Here is a 20,662-nt window from a genome sequence, read left to right on the forward strand (position 1 = left end):
TTTGTGATTCCTGAATTATTGTCTATGCCCACCCTCCACCTTGCAATGTTTGCTAGCTGGTGCAGTCACCTAACATTTCCAGAGAGATTAGTGTATATGCTGAGACTGAATATGGAAGAGGCCAGGGTTCTAGGGAGAAAGCACACAGACATTGTCTAGTGAGGGATTGGAGGACCAGGGGCCCTGTGAGAGCAGTGCACATTCAAGGTTGCCTGGAGCCTTTCCCTCTAGTAGGAGAGTGGCTCCATAGCTGCCAGGAGAAGGCATTGGGGGCGGCAACTGTGAGAGGGTCCTGGTCAGATCCCGACAGACACTGAGACTGACGTGAGTGGAGATATGCTGAGCTAGGCCACCACCCAACACATTCTCTGGACAGAGCCAAGGAGCTGGGGTGGGGAGAAACTTAATCTCCATCCAAGGAACCTGTTTGAAGTTTGTGGCTCTACTCCATGGGTTCCTCTCCCTGACCCTCATTGCCCCAGCTGTGAAGCCTTCCTGTCTCCCACTGCCCCTACCCCATCTCAAGCCTGGATATAATAAGTCACCCCTTTACACCCAGCCCTTGCCTCCTCGGGGGCACATGGGGATGTCACCGGCTGGACTGGAAGGAATGACAGCTGCCTGGCCGCAGGAGCCTGGGCTGGGCAGCAGGGGCTAATTTTACTCGCTGGGAGCAGAGAGAGTAATCCTCCCGCCCCCACGCCCGACCCGTCTGCCTGCCTCAGCAGGATAGGCTCAGTCAGGTTCAGTCCCCAAGGTGGGGGCACTGGGGACACAGGGAGGAGAGGGCAGTGGGCTGGGGGAAGAGAGGGGTGTCGGGGAAAGCCATGGAGCCGCCGCCCTCACCCCAGGACGAGGGCCTGAGGAAGAAGCAACCGAAGAAACCTGTTCCTGAGATTCTGCCGAGGCCCCCGCGGGCCTTGTTCTGCCTGACTCTCCAGAACCCCCTGAGGAAGGCCTGCATCAGCATCGTGGAATGGAAGTATCCTTTCTAGCAGCCAAGCGAGATGGAGCAGGGAGGGGGTGGGAGGCAGAGGTGGAAGGTACAGGGTGGTCACAAAGCTCAGACTTTTAGCATCAGGGTGACCCAGGCTCTTGGAAAAGAGGTGAACCTACCCCTAAACCAGCAAAAGGAACCTTTGCGAAAGCAGGAAGGGAGGTCTCCGCCACAATGGAAAGGGGCTTCTCGGAGCTTGAGGACAACTCTCGGGTCATAGGGGAGAGCCACTGAGCTATTGAGCATCTTGTGGAGGGCCTGTGTTCTTAGGAGTCTTTCTAAGTGTGTTCAGGTCTCTGTCATCATGGGGGTACCACCCGAGATTTTGAATGAGATGAAGGATGGAGCAGCTCCTGAGGAAATCCTCCACAGAGGGAGAGTGGAGAACGATTGACAGTCCAGGGACAACTTCCACTGGCTCAAGTCCCAGTTACAAATGGAACTGGAGAAATGGATTTGAGGGGAGGCCTGCTCTTATTGGCTCCTGGATACTGGCGAGTAAACTTGGATGTTTTAGCCCAGAAGTAGTACCCTGGGGGACAGGGACCTCAATCTCTCTCTAGGTTTGTTCTGGAAATAACAATGATAATATCTGGGCTATTTGGGGGGAATAAGGAGGGGCTGCAGAGAGGAGGCCCGTGTCGAGTGGGTTCTGAGAGAGTCAGGAATATTTGAAATATTTTTGACGTGCTCTGGAGGAATGGGATTCCATCAGCTGTTCCTTGGGAAAAAGGAGAATGAGGAGTAGCCAGAAGGATACGGGAGCCATGGAGAGACAGCAGGTCTGGAATCGGGTCTGAACCGCATTGCTACACTGTGCCAGGCCACATCACGTCCAGCCCCCTTCCTCCTTGCCCTCTCTGGTGAGAGCAGCTTCCCCTGGCAGGGTCTCCCTTTTCTTGAGCCCATTCTCTTACAGATCTATTCTGTGCTACTCCCCCCCATCCCCCATCTCTCTTCAAAAGCTGAAGCTTCTAGGATGAAAACAGGGTTTTATCCAAATCTATCTACATAGCGTGCCTTTCGCTCTCCACCCCGCCTATACACCAAGGACTCTGCCTGGCTTTCCCTCCTCACATTTGCTTTCTAAATGACCAGCCAATCAGAAAGGGTGGCTCCCAGAGTGCCCTCATGAATTAGCTGCTGGGGGGGAGGGAGTACGGTGGGGGGGAGGTGTCCTGGGAGTGCAAGCCTGCACACATGAGTGTGTACACATAGTTCTGAAAATCTGTTTTTCCTCCCATTTCCCCCTCTCCCGGTCCTACTCAGCCTGAACATAGCCAAACTCCAACCCTACCCCCGAGCCACTTTGGGGTACAAGCCCCCCGCCACATGACTATCTCTTAGCATTATAGTGACTAAGACTGGCCTTTAGGAATTTCATGCCCTCAACCCCACAGATCCCACAGACGGCTCCAGGGCTCTCCTTAACCCTGGTTGCAGACCCTTCGAGACCATCATCTTGCTCACCATCTTTGCCAACTGTGTCGCCCTGGCAGTGTACCTGCCCATGCCAGAGGATGACAACAACACTCTGAACCTCGGCCTGGTAAGCAAGCCTTCCCACCCTTCCTCTCAAGCTCTGCAGCTCCAGCCTGGGAGTCACCCTGCACTTGGTTTCTGTGGGAGATGCTGCTACCGTGGCTCCCTCACAGTGTAGATTGGTGTCCTCACTGCTGAGCTACTGAGTGGCCCTGAAGCTTCCCAGACTAGACGTGTTCAGCCCAATTCCATGATACCTGTCAGACAACATTCACAGTGCCAAGCACCCAACAGGTGCAAACCCATGGCGCTTTCCCAAGAACTCCCAGAAGTGGTACCAAGACAGATGTGGAAGGCTGGGCCTCAGCAAGGTGAACCAGGGGTGCTGAGCATGAACCTCCTTCCCTGGATAGACTCTAGAAGGTTGCCTACACTGAGCTGCTAGAGGCATATGATATAGAAATCTGTAGAAAGGGCATTACAGGCCTACAGTGCCACTCTCTGCTGCCCCTTCACCAGCAACACAGCAAATTCTGTAGTGAGTGGTTTTCATCTTTGAATCATTGAATCTTTTCAGTGATCTCCATGGTATAATATTAGTCTGAAAAGAAATAGATAGATAGATGAGATAGATAGATAGATACATAAAAATAAAACAAAACCCTTGAGGTTTGGAATCTAGGCACATCATGCAGGATGGCACCCATATAAGCTTCCAACAGGGCCTCATACCCTGGTCTTCTTGTCCAGGCCTCATACCCTGGTCTTATTGTCTTTGGAACTTGCTCTTATGCACATTTAAAAAATATTTTTATTTATTCTTTGTATACATGTGTGACTCTGAGTGGGTGCTTATAATGTCCTCAGAGGCTAGAAGATGCCATTGGATTCCCTGGAGCTGGAGTTAAAGGCAGTTATGAGTTTCCCAGTGTGGGTGCTGGGAACTGAACTCAGGTCCTTTGCGAGAGCAGAGCTCACTCATAACCGCTGTGCCACCTCTCATCCAGCCCCCAGATCTTGGTGTATCCTTGATGTATCCATTGTATCCAGCCCCCGGATCTTGATGCATCCTTGATGCATCCAGCCCCTGGATCTTGATGTATCCTTGATGCATCCAGCCCCTGGATCTTGATGTATCCTTGATGCATCCAGCCCCTTTCTGTTAGATGTATTCACAGGGTGGCACACTTCTAGAGAAGTCTACTAAAAAACAAAGAGCTGACAGGGGATATGACTCAAGGGTGAGATACTTGCTCAGCATCCAGGAGGCCTCAGCTACCTCTCTACTAACACACACACACACACACACACACACACACACACACACACACACACACCAGGACAGTTCAATGGAGTCCCATACTCCAGGGCTTTTCTCTGCACTGAAACCACAGAGTTTGGAGAGAGGAGGCCAATATGCATATATCCGGGGCCAGAGTGCCTCTCTCTGCCTCTTCTCAGGCTGGTTTCCATGGCAATCTATTCTGAATTGGGGAGAAGCTGGGTGCTAAATGTGTGCTTGCTGGAAATGGAAATAACCGAGCTCCTGGAATGGAAGGGGAGTGGGACTCAACGAAGACAGGGCAGTGCAGCTTCTGCTGCCAGAGATGCTGCTGTGCGCAACTGGGGCCTTCTACAAAAGAAGCTCAACTACCCATGTCCATGGACTTAGGGAGAACTCTTGGCCTACCCTGTGCTTCATGACTTCATAATTTGATTCCATGTGCACTTTAAGAAACTGAATGCTTTTGGTAGTGTGTGCTTATGATCCTAGCCCTGGGAAGGTGGAGACAAAAGGGTCCCCAGGGCTCACTGGCCAGCTTTCCCAGTGGAATCAGTGAACCCTAGTTCCTAGTGAAAGACTCTGGCTCAAAAAACAAGGTGGACAGCTCCTGGAGAATGATATCTCCCCAGGTTGTCCTCTGGCCTCCACATGCATGTACACACATGTACACATGCACCTACACTTGCATGAACATGTACATACCCACATGAGCACTTATGTGTGTGTGCATGAACACACACACACAGTTCACTATTTTGCAAGAAGCTGCCTGCTTTTAAGAATATCAAATCACACCTTAGTGGTTATATAATCTTCCAACTTGAAAACAGAATGGTTTACTGCATAGTACTGCAGCCTGGAGCTGCAGAGCTTCAGTCAAACCTGAAGCTCAGAGACATACCATAGCGAGTGCCCTAGAAGAGGGCAAGCTGGCCAGCATCACCAGGCAAGTCAGCACTTCAGGACATACTAACCACCTGGGAAGAACTATAATCTAACTCTCTATTGTGAAGTCCCAAGAGAAGAGGACACACTCAGGGTCAAAGGCTGCTTTTGCCTAAGACTCCCCCAGCATCCTGAGGCCTTCTCAGCATCCCGAGGACCCCTCAACATCCTGAGGTTCCCTAAGCACCCTGAGGCCCCTCAGCATCCTGGGATTCCCTTAAGCATCCTGGGGCCCCCCTCAGCACCACTTTTCCGTCACAATTCATCTCCCCAACACCCAGAAGAGAATGATGAGCAGAGACAGAACAGAAGGAATGTGGATTAAGCATTTATCGCTCCCTTATCCTTATGGTTACTTTGAGCCTACAGAAAGTTGGCAATATTCCAGTTGTCTACAACACTCATCTTTTAAAGGGGGGAGACTTTAGGGTGAAATCTCAATTAGTTTCTTATTAATTTTATAAATATATATTCAGTGCCTGGAAATACTCCCCAGATGTCATTGTGAACCAAGAGAACAGTTCCCATCTTCACAGAGCTCAGTTAATTAAGCCAATTAAACAACTAATTACAATTTAACCAGTTAAATGTGTACTTAAAAATGAAATGAGCAACATGTGAGGTCTGATGAAGAGAAGGTAAACTAGTCTTGGGGTCAGGGAAGCTCTCCAAAAGTTAGAATATTTAACCCAAGGCCTGACGGATGCAGGCAGGACCAGCCAAGCCAGCCTTGTGGCTATGTATCTATACCAGCCCTTGGAATGTGTGCTCTGGGTCATGACATTTACATTTTCTTTTCATCTTTGAATTGTGTTTTGTAATTAGAGTCCCCTGGGACAGTGACCCTGGCAGCTTGGAGATTTGACCCCACAGACTGTTGAATCCTGCCACCTTCTGACTCAAAGCACAGGCGCTTAGATTCTTCCCTCCCTGGGGCTCTGGACTCCCTGGCAGAACCTGGGAGTGGGAAGGATGGTATAGATGTCCCCACCTTGGTCTGGCCCTGCCATAGCCCACACAGTGATCAGCTCTGCAGAGCTGAGAGTCTAAGGCACAGCCCCCATCTGGGGACACTGGAGTGGAGGGCTAGATGCCTTTCAGTTTTGCTTGTTCACTATGGTTGTTTGCAGTAGCAAGTTTATGTGATGGAGATGTACCTGGCTCCCCTTTTTCATATCTAGCTGGGCCACAGGATGGTGACTGCTGGTGGTGAGGATAGCAGAAGAGACATTAGCAGAAGGTCTGACCTTACCCATACAATAGTCCAGTGACAGGTAACGACACAGCCATGGCCATTAAAGATGATGTGTAAAAAGATAAATAGATTCAGTTTTGTTTTAGCACCTTTATTAGTGGGGGTTTCCTACTTTTTGAAAAAAAAATCTTCCATATCTTCCATTTTTCACATGAATGGAGTCCCAACCTCTGTTTTCACTCCCAGTGATACCCCAGGTGCTTGCTGAGGGGTGAGGGGAGGGGTGGGAGTATGCGTTCCTGGTACTACAGGAAGGCTCAGCAGAAAGAGGGTTTAGGTTGAAGGAGCTACATGGACAAAGGGGTTTTGCATTTTAAAAAATGTATTTATTTTTATTCCAAGTGGAAATGGTTGTAAGCAGCCATGTGGATCCTGGGAATTGAACCCAGGTCCTCTAGAAGGACAGCTAGTGCTGTTAACTACTGAGCCATCCCTCCACCCAACCAGGGTAGTAATTTCAGAAGCCTTTCAGACCCTCATGTGGGGTGGGATGGGGTCTAGGAAAGGCACACAACGCTGCCCCTGCAGGAACTGAAACAGGCCCTGGGGATAGAGACGGATAAGAGGGTGGCCTTGAGAAAGATTTATGAAGTAGACCAGATGGGACTTGCTGACTACTGAAGGTGACTCACGGAAGGGGGCTATAGAGACAGAGCTCAGGGAAGGCACAAAATGGCGCTGGGGACAGACAGGTGGTAGTAACACTCAGAAAGGCAGCTTGGGGAGTAAGGTAAATTCAAAAGCAACCATTTGGGTTACAGGTGCCTGTGTCTACACCGTGGACAATTGGTTTTGCAGGGTGGAGTATTTGGTGACAAAGGTCTCCTGCTGTGGCATGTGCCAGACCGGCTAGGATGTGGAGCAGGAAAAAAATGGCTTCCTGTTAGGGCCTTGCACGAGCCAAGTCTGGGTGCTGCACCATGGCTATGACTGAGTGCCCTGGCCCTTGACTAAGGGGATGGGCTTCCACAGGCTGTCTCCTCCAAATCCTCTCCTACTCTCTCTCTCCTCTAGCATTCCATGAGAGTACCAGACCTGTATTTGGGCCTGGAGTATCCTTCTGCCTATTGTATATCAGCAGGGAAGCCACAGATCCCAAACAGAAGAGGAAACTGAGGCCCAGACAGGGCACGGAGTTATGGGAATACACAATAGACAAGGGGTAGCACATGGAGATGCATTCTTGGACATACTATATGATCTCCACGTTCCCCAGTAGCCTTGTTTGTGGTGGAATAACCTGGTATACTTGAGAGAGGCTTCTGTGTGGATGAGGATCTTCTGGCCTGTAGCACCTTGTACATCACCATTAGGAGCTGCATGTTGAGGGTCTCCATGCTCCTCAGAATGGGTGACCCAGCCAGGCAGGCCCTGGCCACTAGATCCTTAGGTTGTTCTAGGTTGTTATATCTAAGGATATAATCCCCAGTGGCTGTGCCAAATAAAAAAAAATAAAAATGTGTCAGATAAAAAAAATTCTTCCTTCTGTTGAGAGAATGTAGTTCAATGATAATATGCTTGGCTATAAGGTCCTAGGTTCGATTCCTGGTAATGGGAAGAAATAAATCTATACCTGCTCACTTTAGCCCTTCATCTTTGAGGCCCCAGTGTGTCCAACCAGCCTTCCTAGTTCTCCATCATCACCATGGGCAACAGTAACACTGAGTGTTTGCGGAAGGCTCCATACTATACAGTGCATATGCTTCCCAGTTAGCACCACCTCAGATGCAAAAAGGCTAAATCACTGCATGGTCCAACTGGCTCTGGACCATGCCTGTGTCCTTTGCAGACCAGTCAGCATTGGAAGAGAGAGGGCAGGGGAGGAAGCAATCAGAGCTCTGACCTCTCACTGTAATCCTGATTCTACTGACTGTGAAACTGTTGCTCAGGACAGAGAAGATGCTCGGAGTGTCCGATCTAACCCCCGGGACTGACTTACCAGGAGAGAACCTTCCTGTGGGGGGTGGGGCTGTGGCTGGTGCAGCCCCAAACTCTCCTGTCTTGCCCCAAACCCAAGCTTTAAAAGAGGTCTGCCCCTGGCCTGGCTTCAAAGGCACTTTTCAAGAGGGCTGTGGCTGTATTTCTGGCCAACCTTAAGTGACCCATGAGAACCATCCATGATGACCAGCATCCCTAATTACCAATTATAAACAGATTGCTTTTGCTATAATTCTTCTTTCAAAGCAATTTCAGGTCAAAGTATGATGTTCACAGAGTGAGCCTTAACTGATTGAGAAAGCATGTGTCAGCGATGAATCCACTAACAAGAATAAGCAGGAGGATGAGGCTGGTTCACAGGGAACTGGAGGAGGAGGGTTAATGAAGGACACAATAGGACTAGTGGCATATACACAGCCTATGGGCAAGAAAGCTAACATCAGGGACTATGTGTCTACATAGTCCTTCTCTCAGGACCCAGTAGTGAGAATGAGACACAGGAACACCCCTCAAGGCAGTGGTTTTCAAAGGAGGAACAAAACTAGCGTTCCTGCCCATCAAGGGACATTTGCAATGTCTAGAACCATGGAGTAGAGGAACAGACGCATGTACGGGTGTACATGTTTGCATGGTACAGGATGGTCATAATCATCTGACCCCAGTGCCAGTTAGGGCTGAGATTGAGAGACCCTGCCTTAGACAGTTAAATAACTCCTAAAATATTCCATTGTGGGTCTGAACAGATGGCTCAGTGAGTAGGGGTGCCTGCTGCCAGGCCTGCTGCCCCAAGTCAGATGGCCAGGACCCACCCACATGGTGAAAGGAGAGAATCAATTCCCACACGTTATCCTCTGGCCTCTACACTCATACAGTGGCACACTCACCCTCCTCCAATAACTAACTAACTAACTAACAAAATAATACACATTAAGAATTAGTAAAATCCCACCTTGACATTACAATGGCCTGGCGCTTTGCTTCTAAGTTCTGGATGTTTTTCCTAACAGTCACAGGAGATACTGCCTCCTACATGGGCACTGTGAGTTACTCTCCAGACTGCCACCCGTTTAGTCCCTTCTCCACTCCAGAGCAGCCTACCCTAAGCCATCACAGGACGCTCCAGGCCTCTGCCACATTCCTGGGGTTCAGGTTGCCACCCAGCGTCCTCTGCAGGCTGGAGGCTAAGCCTCTGGCAGCCAGGGCATTTGTCTTTTTATAGGGCCCAGAATGTCCTGCTGAGGCCTGTAACCAGTGGCCTGCTCTGCTTCACCATCTAGGGAGGCTGGGCCTTCGGCAGGGCTCTGCTCTGGCCTGGCTTTCAGAGGGTCAGAACCAGGTTGTTCTAGAACAATCTGGGGATCTAGTGACCGGGTCACCCACTCTGAGGAACAGAGGAACCTTCAGCAGCAAGCTCCTGATGGTGATGTACAAGAGAGCTCCCAATAAGGAACAGTGACAATAAAACAGATTCCCGGCGTTTGCCCCACCCAGAGCTTACCCTCTCTCCACGGTAAGGGCTCAGGTCCCTTTCTGGACACTCTGTTCCCTGCCAAATCTGTCTCCCTCCCACCAGTGCAGCAGATGGGACTGAACAATAAAGCCTTGGGCGAGTCCCTGGTATGTGCTATACTCTGCAACCTTTCTGGGGACACCAAGGGAAGCCAAAGAGCTTTCAAGTCAGACAAGCCTGCACCTTTGTTAGCACGTCCCCTAAACTCAGTCTCCATTGCCCCTCCTGTGAGCAGGGGCGGGTACCTCCCCTTTCAGAACTGTTAGGTCTCTGTGAAGTGACCTCACACAAGCCTGGTACATAGGTATTATACAATGAGTCCATTCCTTCCTTCCTCTGCTCTTCCAGCTGTGATAGCTCTCAGCCAAAGTCATGCTGTGCCCAGGCCAGCAGGGACAAGGTACAGTTGTGGGCAGGATCCAACAAATGCATGTGGATGTCTCTCCCCCTCCACCGCGGCACGGTGGTTGAGACTGTGGGGTCCTCACTTAGACTCTCTGCACATGTTTCAGTTCTGCCACTTGGCTGTGTGATTCTAGAAAGCAGCACATCGCCCTCTGTGCTTTGGCTTACTCATAAGCAGGGTGTGAGGGCGCTTAATGTGTAGGGCTTCCATTACTGAAGATCTGGGGTGTGTGTGTGTGCGCGCGCGTGTGTGTATGTATGTGTGTGGGGGGTGAGTGTGTGTGTATGTGTGTGCATGTGTGTATGTGTGTGTATATGTGTGTATGTGTGTGCATGTGTGTATGTGTGTGTATGTGTGTGTATATGTGTGCGTGTGTGTATGTGTGTGTATGTGTGTGCAATTGTGTGTGTATGTGTGTGTGTATGTGTGTATGTGTGTATGTGTTTGTAGGTATGTATGTATGTGTATGTATGTGTGTGTGTGTGTATGTGTGTTTGTAGGTGTGTATGTGTGTTTATATGTGTGCATGTGTGTGTATGTATGTATGTGTGTTTGTGTGTGTGTGTGTGTGTGTGTGTGTGTGTGGTTAGAAACAGGTCCTGGCTTGTGAGTGCTGCTTAACAGGCTCTGTTGTTATTCTCTTTATCACCCAAGACAGCCTGGTCCTCAGCCCTTCTAGGTTAGGCCTGCTGCTTCCCTGCCACGCTGTCCCCAACCCCACCCCACCCCCATCATTCAGCCTCGAGTTCATAGCTACATGGTCCCAACATTTTTGCCCACTTGACCTGAAGAAACTAGTGTGGAGGAGGATGAAGACCCCCCCTCCCATGTAGACTGACATGAGTGACCCATCCAGGTCACGGCCATCTGAGCAAGGGTTCATCCAGATAAATATAGCAACTTCCCTCATCTTTCAACTGGTCATGGTCCATCGCCTCCGAATAAGGGTGAGGGACACTCCAGGACCAGAGAGATCAGTGGACAAGGTGGCTGAGCAACAGCCCAGCAGGCTGGCTCACCAGAGAAGTCTCGGCAAGGGACAGGAGTGAGACAAAAGCCCAGGTCCCCTGCAGAACCTCTCTTTGCTTCTCTTCTTCCTGGGGGAAGTGGGGAAGCAAGAACATATCTTGCTTCTCTCATACAGGAAATAGGAAATATGACAACTGCATCAGGACCCAGCCCCAGTTCACACTGTCTTCTTTCCTTGTGAGCTCGTTTGGGAACCTCCATTTGAGTTCTCGAAGCCCACTCCATGCCTCCCCTGAGCCTGGAGCACAGAAAGCACTGGCTGTAATTGTTCTTGGTGACTGTGACCTCCCCTCCCCCTGACCCCCTGTCTGTTCTGAGTTGTGCCTTTTCCAATGCTAAGGTCACAGGGGTCATGGACACTCGTTACTCTTATTGGGGCAGGAACCAGATCAAAACGGAATGGACTCCACTTTCAGGAGCCTTCAGATCTTTGCCATTGTGAACCCTACTCTATTGACCTCTCATCCTGGGGTGAATCTCCAACCATAAGAAACCAATGCACAGTACCGTGCCACAGACATCTCCAACAATAATAAGCCATCCCCTGATGTCTGTTCCTAAAAGCAAGAAAGGGTGAAGCCAGGAGACAGGCAGCCATTACCATTATAGAAGTGTCTTGTGTTGGTCTCACCAGGCCTGCCCCAGAGTACCAGCTTGGAGAACCCAGGTGTAAAGGGATGTGTGGGGACACCCAGCTGACCCCTGCTGACCACTCAGCCTAAGTTCTACCTGGTACCAAATTCCCATGAGATAATTTCTTTGGTCTCCCTGAAGCAATCAGGCCCCACTGAGTGAACCCTGTGTGTCTAGCACCTCTGGCTCCTATAAGCTTCCTGTCTGTGCAGATATTGTGCTTGCTTCCTAAGGAAGGAGCCCTCTCCGCCTGATGCTGCATCTTAGCATCTCCCCAGAAGCTCCACTGGACTCTGTCGACTCCAGAACCCTTCATGGGGGACACGGAAGACCTTCCCTCAGACAGGAGGGCAGACAAGACCATGGCTCTTCAGGTGGGGCAAGGGAAGGAGAGATGGGGATAGCTGGCCGTGTGGCCCAGATAGGGAGACTATACTGGGCAATTCTCTTTGCAGAGGAGTCTGGCCAGCTGCCACCATCTTCCCTCAAAGCCCCAGACACGCCTGGGTGGGAGTCATCAGGGGAATAGAGGAGTGGGAGTCATCAGGGATAGAGGCAGTGCAAATGACATCATCGAGAACCTTGCTCTTTCTGACAGGGACTTTGGGAATGCCTGACTCTAGCATAACATGGCACAGATGCAAGGCCTGTGCTCAGATTTACATAGCAAGTGCATCTCTGAAAGCTCCGATAGAGGCCTTTCTGTGGGAGGACAAGACCCTCTTGCCTTTGGTACCTGGTGATGGAGCCATTCAGGTTTCTACCTCACAAGCAGCTTCCTAGTCTTCCCAAGAGCTCAGGAAGGCAGGAAGGCCAAGAGTCTGACCCAGAATCAAAGACTATCTCCCCTAGTCTGGTATCAGAGCCTATTTGTTGCTTATGACTTCCAATCTGCTCTGCTGTGTGACGTCACTTCACTTGTGCACACGGGACTTGCTGTGTGCCTGAAAACCCACAGTGGTCATCTGCTTGTAGTTAGAAGCTGAGCATGGTTGTGGGATTTTCACAAAGCCTCCTCAGAGCCCAGTGATCTCATCTTGCCTCAGTGGTAGCAGCCATCTGCAGGCCACCCTAGTCATACTTTGTCTCTTAGACAGTAGGGCCTGAAACTGTCCAAAACCACATCTGTCAGGCACCTTTTCAGATGCCGCAGGGAACTGAGCCAAGAGTCCTATATGTCAGGGGACAGTTAAGTGGATAAGCAGGTGGTTGGTAAATTAAGTCTTAAAGTCTGCTAAAAACCAAACCAAGCCAAAGTGATGTGTCATCAGATAGGAGCTAGGAAGTAGGGACGGTAACCCAGAAGGGATTGATCACAAGCTGGGACCAGACAGAGAGAAGACAGGAGCAGCATTCCATGAAGAAGGACCAGCAAGGGTCTAAGCCCTGAGCCAAAATTTCTTTTAACTAGATATGAGGGGGGTGGGGAAAGCTAGCCCCAGCAGCCGGTAGAAGTATGTTCCTCTATGAGGAACCCTAGCATCTTCCCCAAATCCTGATACTAATGGGCAATGGTCCCTCTCACCTGTTCTTGTGGCCAAAGATACTTGACCTCGTATAGTCAGTAGACAGAGGAAGATGACATGGGTCCTAGGAGGCTGCAATTCAGCAGAGGCACTGGAAAGCAAACAGGGTCACAGACAATACAGAGGACATCTCAGGCAGATTCTCCCGGGAGGCAGTCAGAGAAATCACATGATCATAGGTAAGTGAAGGCTCAGTTATGCAGAGAATCTGAAGATCATCCCACTTGGCAGGTCAGGGTCCCGCGGGACAGTGGTGAGGCCAGCAGTCAAGGCCAGAGGGGTCGTTTGTAAGGGACCACCTACTCTCTGGTTTTACCTGATAGACTACATCGATGTTGGCGACCAGGAGTAGTTGAAGTGACCAGGGTAGAGCTGGACTAGGGGAGAAGGGAGCACGGAAGGGGGCAAGTGACTGCAGATCAGGGAGAGTGAGCAGGCTGCTCTGCAGGCAGAAGCAGCTCCAACGGAAATGAGATGGATGGATCAGGCGGTAGCAACAGAAATGCCTGAATCTGGTGGGACCCGAGGCCGGAAAGACCCTGCCTTGAATAAACGGACACGATAGGCCAAGGCAGGGACATAGGAGGAAGAGTTGGTTCAAGGGAAAAGAGAGGTCCAGGCTCAAACATGTTGAGTTCCTGATGTGCCAGTCACTGATGTTGCCCAACCCAGCAGCTCTGTGAAGACCAAGAAAGGACTGTAGGTGCCATGGTGCAAGCAGAAAGACCCCTCCCCAAAGAGCCAGGCATGTAGAAGACCTGTAAGCTGTGGGACTCTCCCTCTTACAAGATGCCACTTAATTCTCAGGACAGCTCTTGGGGGTGGGGGCACAATTATATCAGTTTTAAAATTATTTTATTTTACACGTATAGGTGTCTAACCTGTGTGTGTGTGTGTGTGTGTGTGTGTGTGTGTGTGTGTGTGTGTGTGTATGCAGTGTCCACTGAAGCCAGAAGAAGGCATTGAATCCCCCGGAACTGGAGTTATAGGTGCTCATAAGCCACGATGTGAGTGCTAGGTATTGAACTGAGGTCCTCTGGAAGAACAGCCAGTGTTCTTAACCACCCCTGAATTAGCTCAGTTTCACACACAAGGAACTGAGACAGCCAGTGAGAATGAACACCATGTGCAGGCTCTCCCGCACACAATGATGGAAATGCTTTAGAGAGACTATGACTTTGATTACAGGATGCCAGCCAGTCCCTGCCCAGGGGTTTAGTCTCAAGCTTAATAATAATTACCCAGGGATTGAATAGCCCTTGTTCCTCTGTGGGCCTCTAGAGAGGAGTGGGGCCAGCACAATGTAACCTTGATAATACTGTCCCTATGGAGCAAGAATGGAAATACCCCTGGTCTGTGTCTACACAGCGAGGTCATGTTGTGTGCACTCCAGAATTAGGTTGCAGAGTGGTAAACAGAGAGTGGGTTCTTGGAGCTGATGGGCTATGAATCCCAAGTGACTCCACCTGTGGCCCACAGCCCCTACAAGCTTGCTCTGTGGCCAAGAGATAGACAGATAGACAGGAGCAGGTGCAGGCAGCTCTCTGGGCGACATGGCCAGTCGCCCAGCCTATGAGCACCACAACTATTTTGAGTCCTGCTTTTCCCTTCCCTCAACAAAACTCCTCCTGTCTGTCCCCTAGGGGTTGAATCAGCCTGAAATTTTACAAGCTGACTTAACTTCCCTCTCTTTACATGTGCCTTCCCCATGAGGGATGGACCTGATTCTTAGATGCTTACTACACAGAGAGAAGACCACCCAGTTGATTTTCAGGGGACCCACCACAATGTCTTCACCCCATTTCTCTCAGTGGGGATGATAGACACGCTGGCCCTGGCAACTCTCTTGTATAAAGCCAAGATTTGCCCCATATTCCCCCTGCCCCATGATGCTCAACCTGGGCCCTAGCAACAGCCCTGTTAATGGAATAGTATGGAGGTGCCTTCATATAGATAGGTACACTATATTTTTGTAAAGAGAAAGCTGATTACAAACTGAGGAGCAGTTGGGAGGCAAGATTAAAAAGAACAGGTCTAGCTCAGATATGCCTCTGTTTCTCCTTCCACTTCTTCCAAGTCATTCCTGGGGTGCCAGGTTCCCACAATTAAGGATCCTGAATCATAATTAAAGGGGTCCCTGAGAGGCTCCTGGAGAGGCCCTCCCTAGTCCTGCGGTGCTTGACTGGGAATGGGTACTGGTGGGTAATGGTTATAGGGCTAGTAAGCTGTGGGTACAGACCCCTTCTTGTTAAAAAACAACTTTCTATGCACCAGTTAATCTTCTGCTGCCAGAGTACAGCCCTGATACTCCATCAGGGGGCTAGGGTTGTGATAAACCTGGAGAACCTGGACTATTGGATGCAGATGACTGCAAGAAAAGCCATTTGAGCCCGGAGCCCAGCCAGGAGGGAACTGTTTTCTCAGTTAGAAATAGCTCTTGCCTGGGCCCTGAGTAGGGGAAGGGTGACCTGGACAGGCTCAGGGTGACCCAGAGGATCAGGCTACAGAGCAGGGTATGGAAGACTCAGCAAGGCCATCTTCAGGGTGAGGCTGAAACTTTGGCCACTCACCAACACTCACCCTCTTACACAGGGTACTCCATTTTCTCATCCTCCTGCTGGGATGTGGCTGTCTGTAGTCAGCTGTAGTGGGTATGAAAAGGGAGATACCAGGAAAATAAACAAGAGTGAAGGACCCTGATTATCAAGGGAGGGTCATTTGGGGTGCTAAGTCCACCCTACTTTCTATCTTTAGTCCATTGGATGGTGGAAGAGAGAAAATATCCATACTGGAAGCCACCTGGGATCTGTCTTAGTTGAGTTTCTATTGCTGTGAGAAAACACTACCCCCAAGAGGGACTTGGAGAAGAAAGGGTTTCTCTTTCATCTTACAACTGTCAGATCACACTCCATCACTGAAGGAAGTCAACGAAGGAGCTTAGAGTGGGATCCTGGAGGCAGGAAGCCATGGAAGACACTGCTTCTTGGCTTGCTCCTCACGGCTTGCTCCTCATGGCTTGCTTGGCTTATATGGTCTTACACATCTCAGCCTCACCTGCTCACAGCTGGCACCACCCACAGTGAGCTGGGCCTTCCCACATTCGTCAAGAAAATGCCTGATAAGACTGGCCAGTCTGTCAGGTATTTTCTTAATTGAGAGTTCCTTTCCCCAGATGATCCTAGCTTGTGTCAAGTAGCTAACATAGGATCATCCATTCATTCATCCAATTCAAGGTCCTGGAAGATGGGGAGGAGGGTGAGGGGAAGAATGAGCAGAAATTTCACCCTATTGTAGAGTTCATATTCTGGTGTGAAAAGAGTTAAAGAACACAATAAAAATATATATGTGGCACTTCAGCTAGATGTTAAGAAGACAACAGGAAGCTCTGAAGAAGAGCTGAAAGGTTGGACGTGGCTTAAACTGCCCTTGGTTGCCAGGGAAGACCTCACTAATGGATCAGCTTATGGGTGGATTGTTGAAGCTGGCGGGGGGGGGGGCATCTAGGAGTAGCAGAAGCTGGTGGCTGGAGGGAAGATCAAGGCTAGAGCAAGGGACCACTAAGAATGTGCAGCAGGAAGGTATGACCATGTTTTTCCCCACCTTCTTCCCTCCAGGAGAAACTGGAGTACTTCTTCCTCATTGTCTTCTCCATTGAAGCCGCCATGAAGATCATAGCCTACGGCTTCCTATTCCATCAGGATGCATACCTGCGCAGTGGCTGGAACGTGCTGGACTTCATCATTGTCTTTCTGGGGTAAGAGCTGGCTCGGGGTTGGGGACCAGAGTCAGATTCACCCTGAGGACTCTGCCCACAAGCACTACCAGCAGCCCAGAGGCAAGATGAGACCTCAGCATTGTGCTAGCCATCCTAGGCTGTGGTCAATGTTGGTGAGACATGAACCAGTGACCCCAATACCTACCTGCAGGTCACAAATTGCATCATCACCCAGACACCGTAAGTTCCCTCATCTTCCCTCGCCACATGCAAGAGGACATGTGAGTGGCTCCAGTGGTCACCATTGCCACTTGTACATTGGTTCCACAGACTTAGACTGTATACACAAATATGGACATCTAGTAACCTGCGTTAGTGAGCTAGGATGTCATAGACTCTGCAGGAAGGAGGCTTACACAATGGGGATTAGTTGCAGATGTCCAAAAGCTAAAAGTCTAGTGTTGGCAGGCCTGACGTCCCCAGGTCTCTCCTCTTGGCTGTATGTGGCTGGCCACCTTCTCACTGTATCTTTATGTGCTCTGTTTATGAGCATGCACCCATGTGTCTCTTTATACATCCAGATTTCCCTTCTAATAAGCATACCCAGTAAATTGGATTACAGCCCACCTGGATAACCTCATGTCTAGGGTTACATTCGGAGTAACTGGGTGTCAGAACTCCAGGAAATGAATTTTTGGTAGCCTACAACATTCTTGTTTTATTAATCAATACCTAATTATAACAGCTGCATGTCTTGAGCACTTACTATGTGTTTTACATATAACATTCTTTAACAACTCTTCCATTGCCTCCATCTCACGGATGGAGAGACTAAGATACAGAGAACTAAGCAACGTGCCCAAAATCACACACTGAGCTGGATGCAAACTGAAGCATCCTTGGCTCCAAAGGCTTCACAGTTAACCATTAACCACACTCTCCTTCAGCCCAATGACATCATGTTGGTTATCTGCTTGTCCCTCAGTGCTCCTCTCACCACAGCAGGGAAAATGGAAGCATTCTCAGACTCAGCATGGTCCTTGTGAAGTGCTCTGGTTGGAAACCACACAGATGAATAGAGCATCAGAGAGCAGCTTCATGGTTTCACAGAGTGCCATTGTTCTGCAATGAACTTGGGGTCATTGAAGATGTTCCTAGAAGAGAGTTGAATGGGCTTTGAATCTCTAAAGGGGGAGGGGGATAGCAGGAGCACATCTGATGTTGGGAGGAAGGCCAGTCCTTGGGATAGCCTAGCAGAGACTCCCTCTGTCCTTCTTCCCTCTCCCCTACCCCAGTCCCCACCTGGGTCACCAAATGAGTTAGAGGCCGTCCTGCAGCTTCCTGTTATGCACTCTGACTTTAGGGCATGGCGTGCTTGCATCTCAACCTGAAGCCTCCCGTTTGGTACTTAGTACTATTCATCACCAATAGCTCAAGCTGAACTTGGCCTCAGAAACCTGGGTTGAATAAAATTCTTTAGCACTGACAGTTGGGAGAACTACATTTGCTCCCTACCCTCCTGTCCTTTACATGGTGGGACACAAGGTCCCAGAGCTCTGGGACTCTGGCTCATCCACCAGCTGATCCCTCTTCTCTGCCTCTTTCCCCCTCCAGGGTCTTCACTGTGATTCTGGAACAAGTTAACATCATTCAAACCAACACAGCCCCCATGAGCAGCAAAGGAGCTGGCTTAGATGTGAAGGCCCTGCGAGCCTTCCGCGTGCTCAGACCCCTGCGACTGGTGTCGGGGGTGCCCAGTGGGTGACAGTGTCTCTTCTCCCAAGCCCTCCTCTGTCCCTTCTGACATAGGTGTTTATGGGGGTAAGGCCATGAGACAGTGAAGACGAATGACTCTTGCCCCCCTCCTTGCTGTTTGCTGCAGGCCTTCAGGTGGTCCTCAACTCCATCTTCAAGGCCATGCTCCCCCTGTTCCACATCGCCCTGCTCGTCCTCTTCATGGTCATCATCTACGCCATCATTGGGCTGGAGCTCTTCAAAGGCAAGATGCACAAGACTTGCTACTTCATCGGGACAGGTGAGCTATGTAGGCCTATGGAGGAGTAGAGGCCCCAGCTCAACTCTGAATGGGGCCACCACAGCTAGTGAAGAAGCTTGGGGTCAAAGCCAGCTCCCCTCTCCACTAATGCACCTTGGAGTCATCTCCTGGACTCGTGAAGGTGAAAGTAAAGACAGCTCCATCAGGATCAGGGATGAGAGGCCGACCTTGGCCTCAGCTTGCTCCGCCCCACCTATATAATTCATTCGGTATGTCCCAGGCTCCCTGGGTCAGGTATGGATTGAAGCATAGGTCTGGGATGAGCCTGGATTTGTCTTCATACTTTCCTGTAGCCATAAATGACTTTGGTCAGAACTGTCTCCCAATTCTGGCCTGCAGGATGATATGTGCTGAATGAGGCTCAGAGGGAACACTCTTACGTGCTTATGACACATAAGCAGCCCACAATGAGGTCACGTAGAGTCCGAGGAAGTCTTCCCAAAGCAGTAGGTCTCACCTTTCTGGCCTTAGAATACCTTCATATCCTCACACAGCAACAAAGACTGGAAGAGCATGGTCTGTATAGGTCTGATAGTCACCTGGAGACTGGACCAAATATAACAATATCCCCTCATTTCTAAGAGCAACAATAGGCTGATGACATGAAAACAGGAGCTTTTTTTTTTTTTGAAAAAATGATAACTTTCTCCCAAACAAGATCCCCTTAGTGAGAAGAGGAGTGGCACTGCTGACATTTTCAGTAAGGCTCTCCAATGCCTGGCTTTAAGCAAGTGGGCTCTGCAGGAGGCTGTTGCCACATCACATGTCATGTGACAACTCCACTCTCCATCTCGAGAATGGGAGGCCAAGTGTCCAACAATGTCTTAGCATCGCTTAGATCGCTTAGCATAGTTCTGAGGAGGCAGGTGACTCAGAAGGCTCCCAGGCTGTTGCCCTGAGCGTTGCTACTTTATGGAGGAATTCCTGGAAACTTCTGAGCATGGCCTACTCCAGGGCCTTCAGTGTAGAAAGGGTGACACAGACAGAGATCAGGTTGTCTGTCTGTCTCGGACATTGGAGTCACCAGAACAGCCCCTGTGCTCACTGCCTCGTGGGGAGAGGATGCATGCTTCCCCAATCCCATGGGCAACAAGAATCAGTCAATGCATGGTCAAACCTAGCTTCTAAGAGTGGACTCTGACATGGCTTCAGCTGGCAGCTTCCAGGTCCTCTCTCACAGGGGCCTCTTCCATTGTCAGAACTGTCTACACCCTGTAAGCAACGATGGCGTCTTCCATTGCCCTGGCTTTCTGCATCCTATAATCAACACTGTTAGGCGGAAGACAGGGACCATCTAGCTTGAGCTTTGGGACAAATTTGGAAGTGCCATGCCATTAAGGAATGAGCAGCAACATTTACACACCACTCTCAAGTCAGAGGCACCAGCTTCAGAGAGCCAGGGACCCCAAACTGACCGGCACTGTTCTCCCTGCCCACCACCCACCATTAGAACTCTGAGCTGACATAAATGTGTTAACGCAGAGGGCACTGTGTCCCTAGGGTCACCTCATCTCAGAACATATCAGGAGGCTTCAAAACATCCTAAAATAAAAGTTCTTCAGGGTATTATTAAAATTGCTAATTTGAGTGTCTGGGGACATAGTCCGGTGGGTGAAATACTTATTATCCAAGCACGAGGACCTGAGGTGCAGCAGGGGCACATTGTGGGTCTATAACCTCAGTAGTGAGATGGAGACAAGCAGATCCCAGGGGCTTGCTGGCCAGCCAGCAGAATCAAACCAGTGATCTCTGTGTTCAGCAGAGGCCCCGTCTCAAAAAAAATAACTTGGAGGGAAACTAAAGAAGACACCTGATGTGGACCTTTGACCTTGACCTGCACATGCAGTAGTACATACACACACACACACACACACACACACACACA

The 20,662-nt window shown here is 50.0% G+C and overlaps 1 protein-coding gene across 1 annotated transcript in view; it reads left to right on the plus strand.

The window, feature by feature from the left end:
* The first annotated feature begins 827 nt into the window (after positions 1–827).
* Cacna1s (calcium voltage-gated channel subunit alpha1 S) overlaps positions 828–20,662 on the plus strand; it is a 66,245-nt gene continuing 46,410 nt past the window's right edge. Inside the window, exons 1-6 of the mRNA XM_021164607.1 lie at positions 828–982; positions 2,441–2,546; positions 16,621–16,760; positions 18,336–18,478; positions 18,604–18,756; positions 18,998–19,011. Coding sequence (XP_021020266.1) covers positions 828–982; positions 2,441–2,546; positions 16,621–16,760; positions 18,336–18,478; positions 18,604–18,756; positions 18,998–19,011 — 711 coding nt within the window. The remainder of the gene's footprint in view (positions 983–2,440; positions 2,547–16,620; positions 16,761–18,335; positions 18,479–18,603; positions 18,757–18,997; positions 19,012–20,662) is intronic.

Source organism: Mus caroli, chromosome 1, assembly GCF_900094665.2.
Source record: "Mus caroli chromosome 1, CAROLI_EIJ_v1.1, whole genome shotgun sequence".
NCBI lineage: Eukaryota > Metazoa > Chordata > Mammalia > Rodentia > Muridae > Mus > Mus caroli.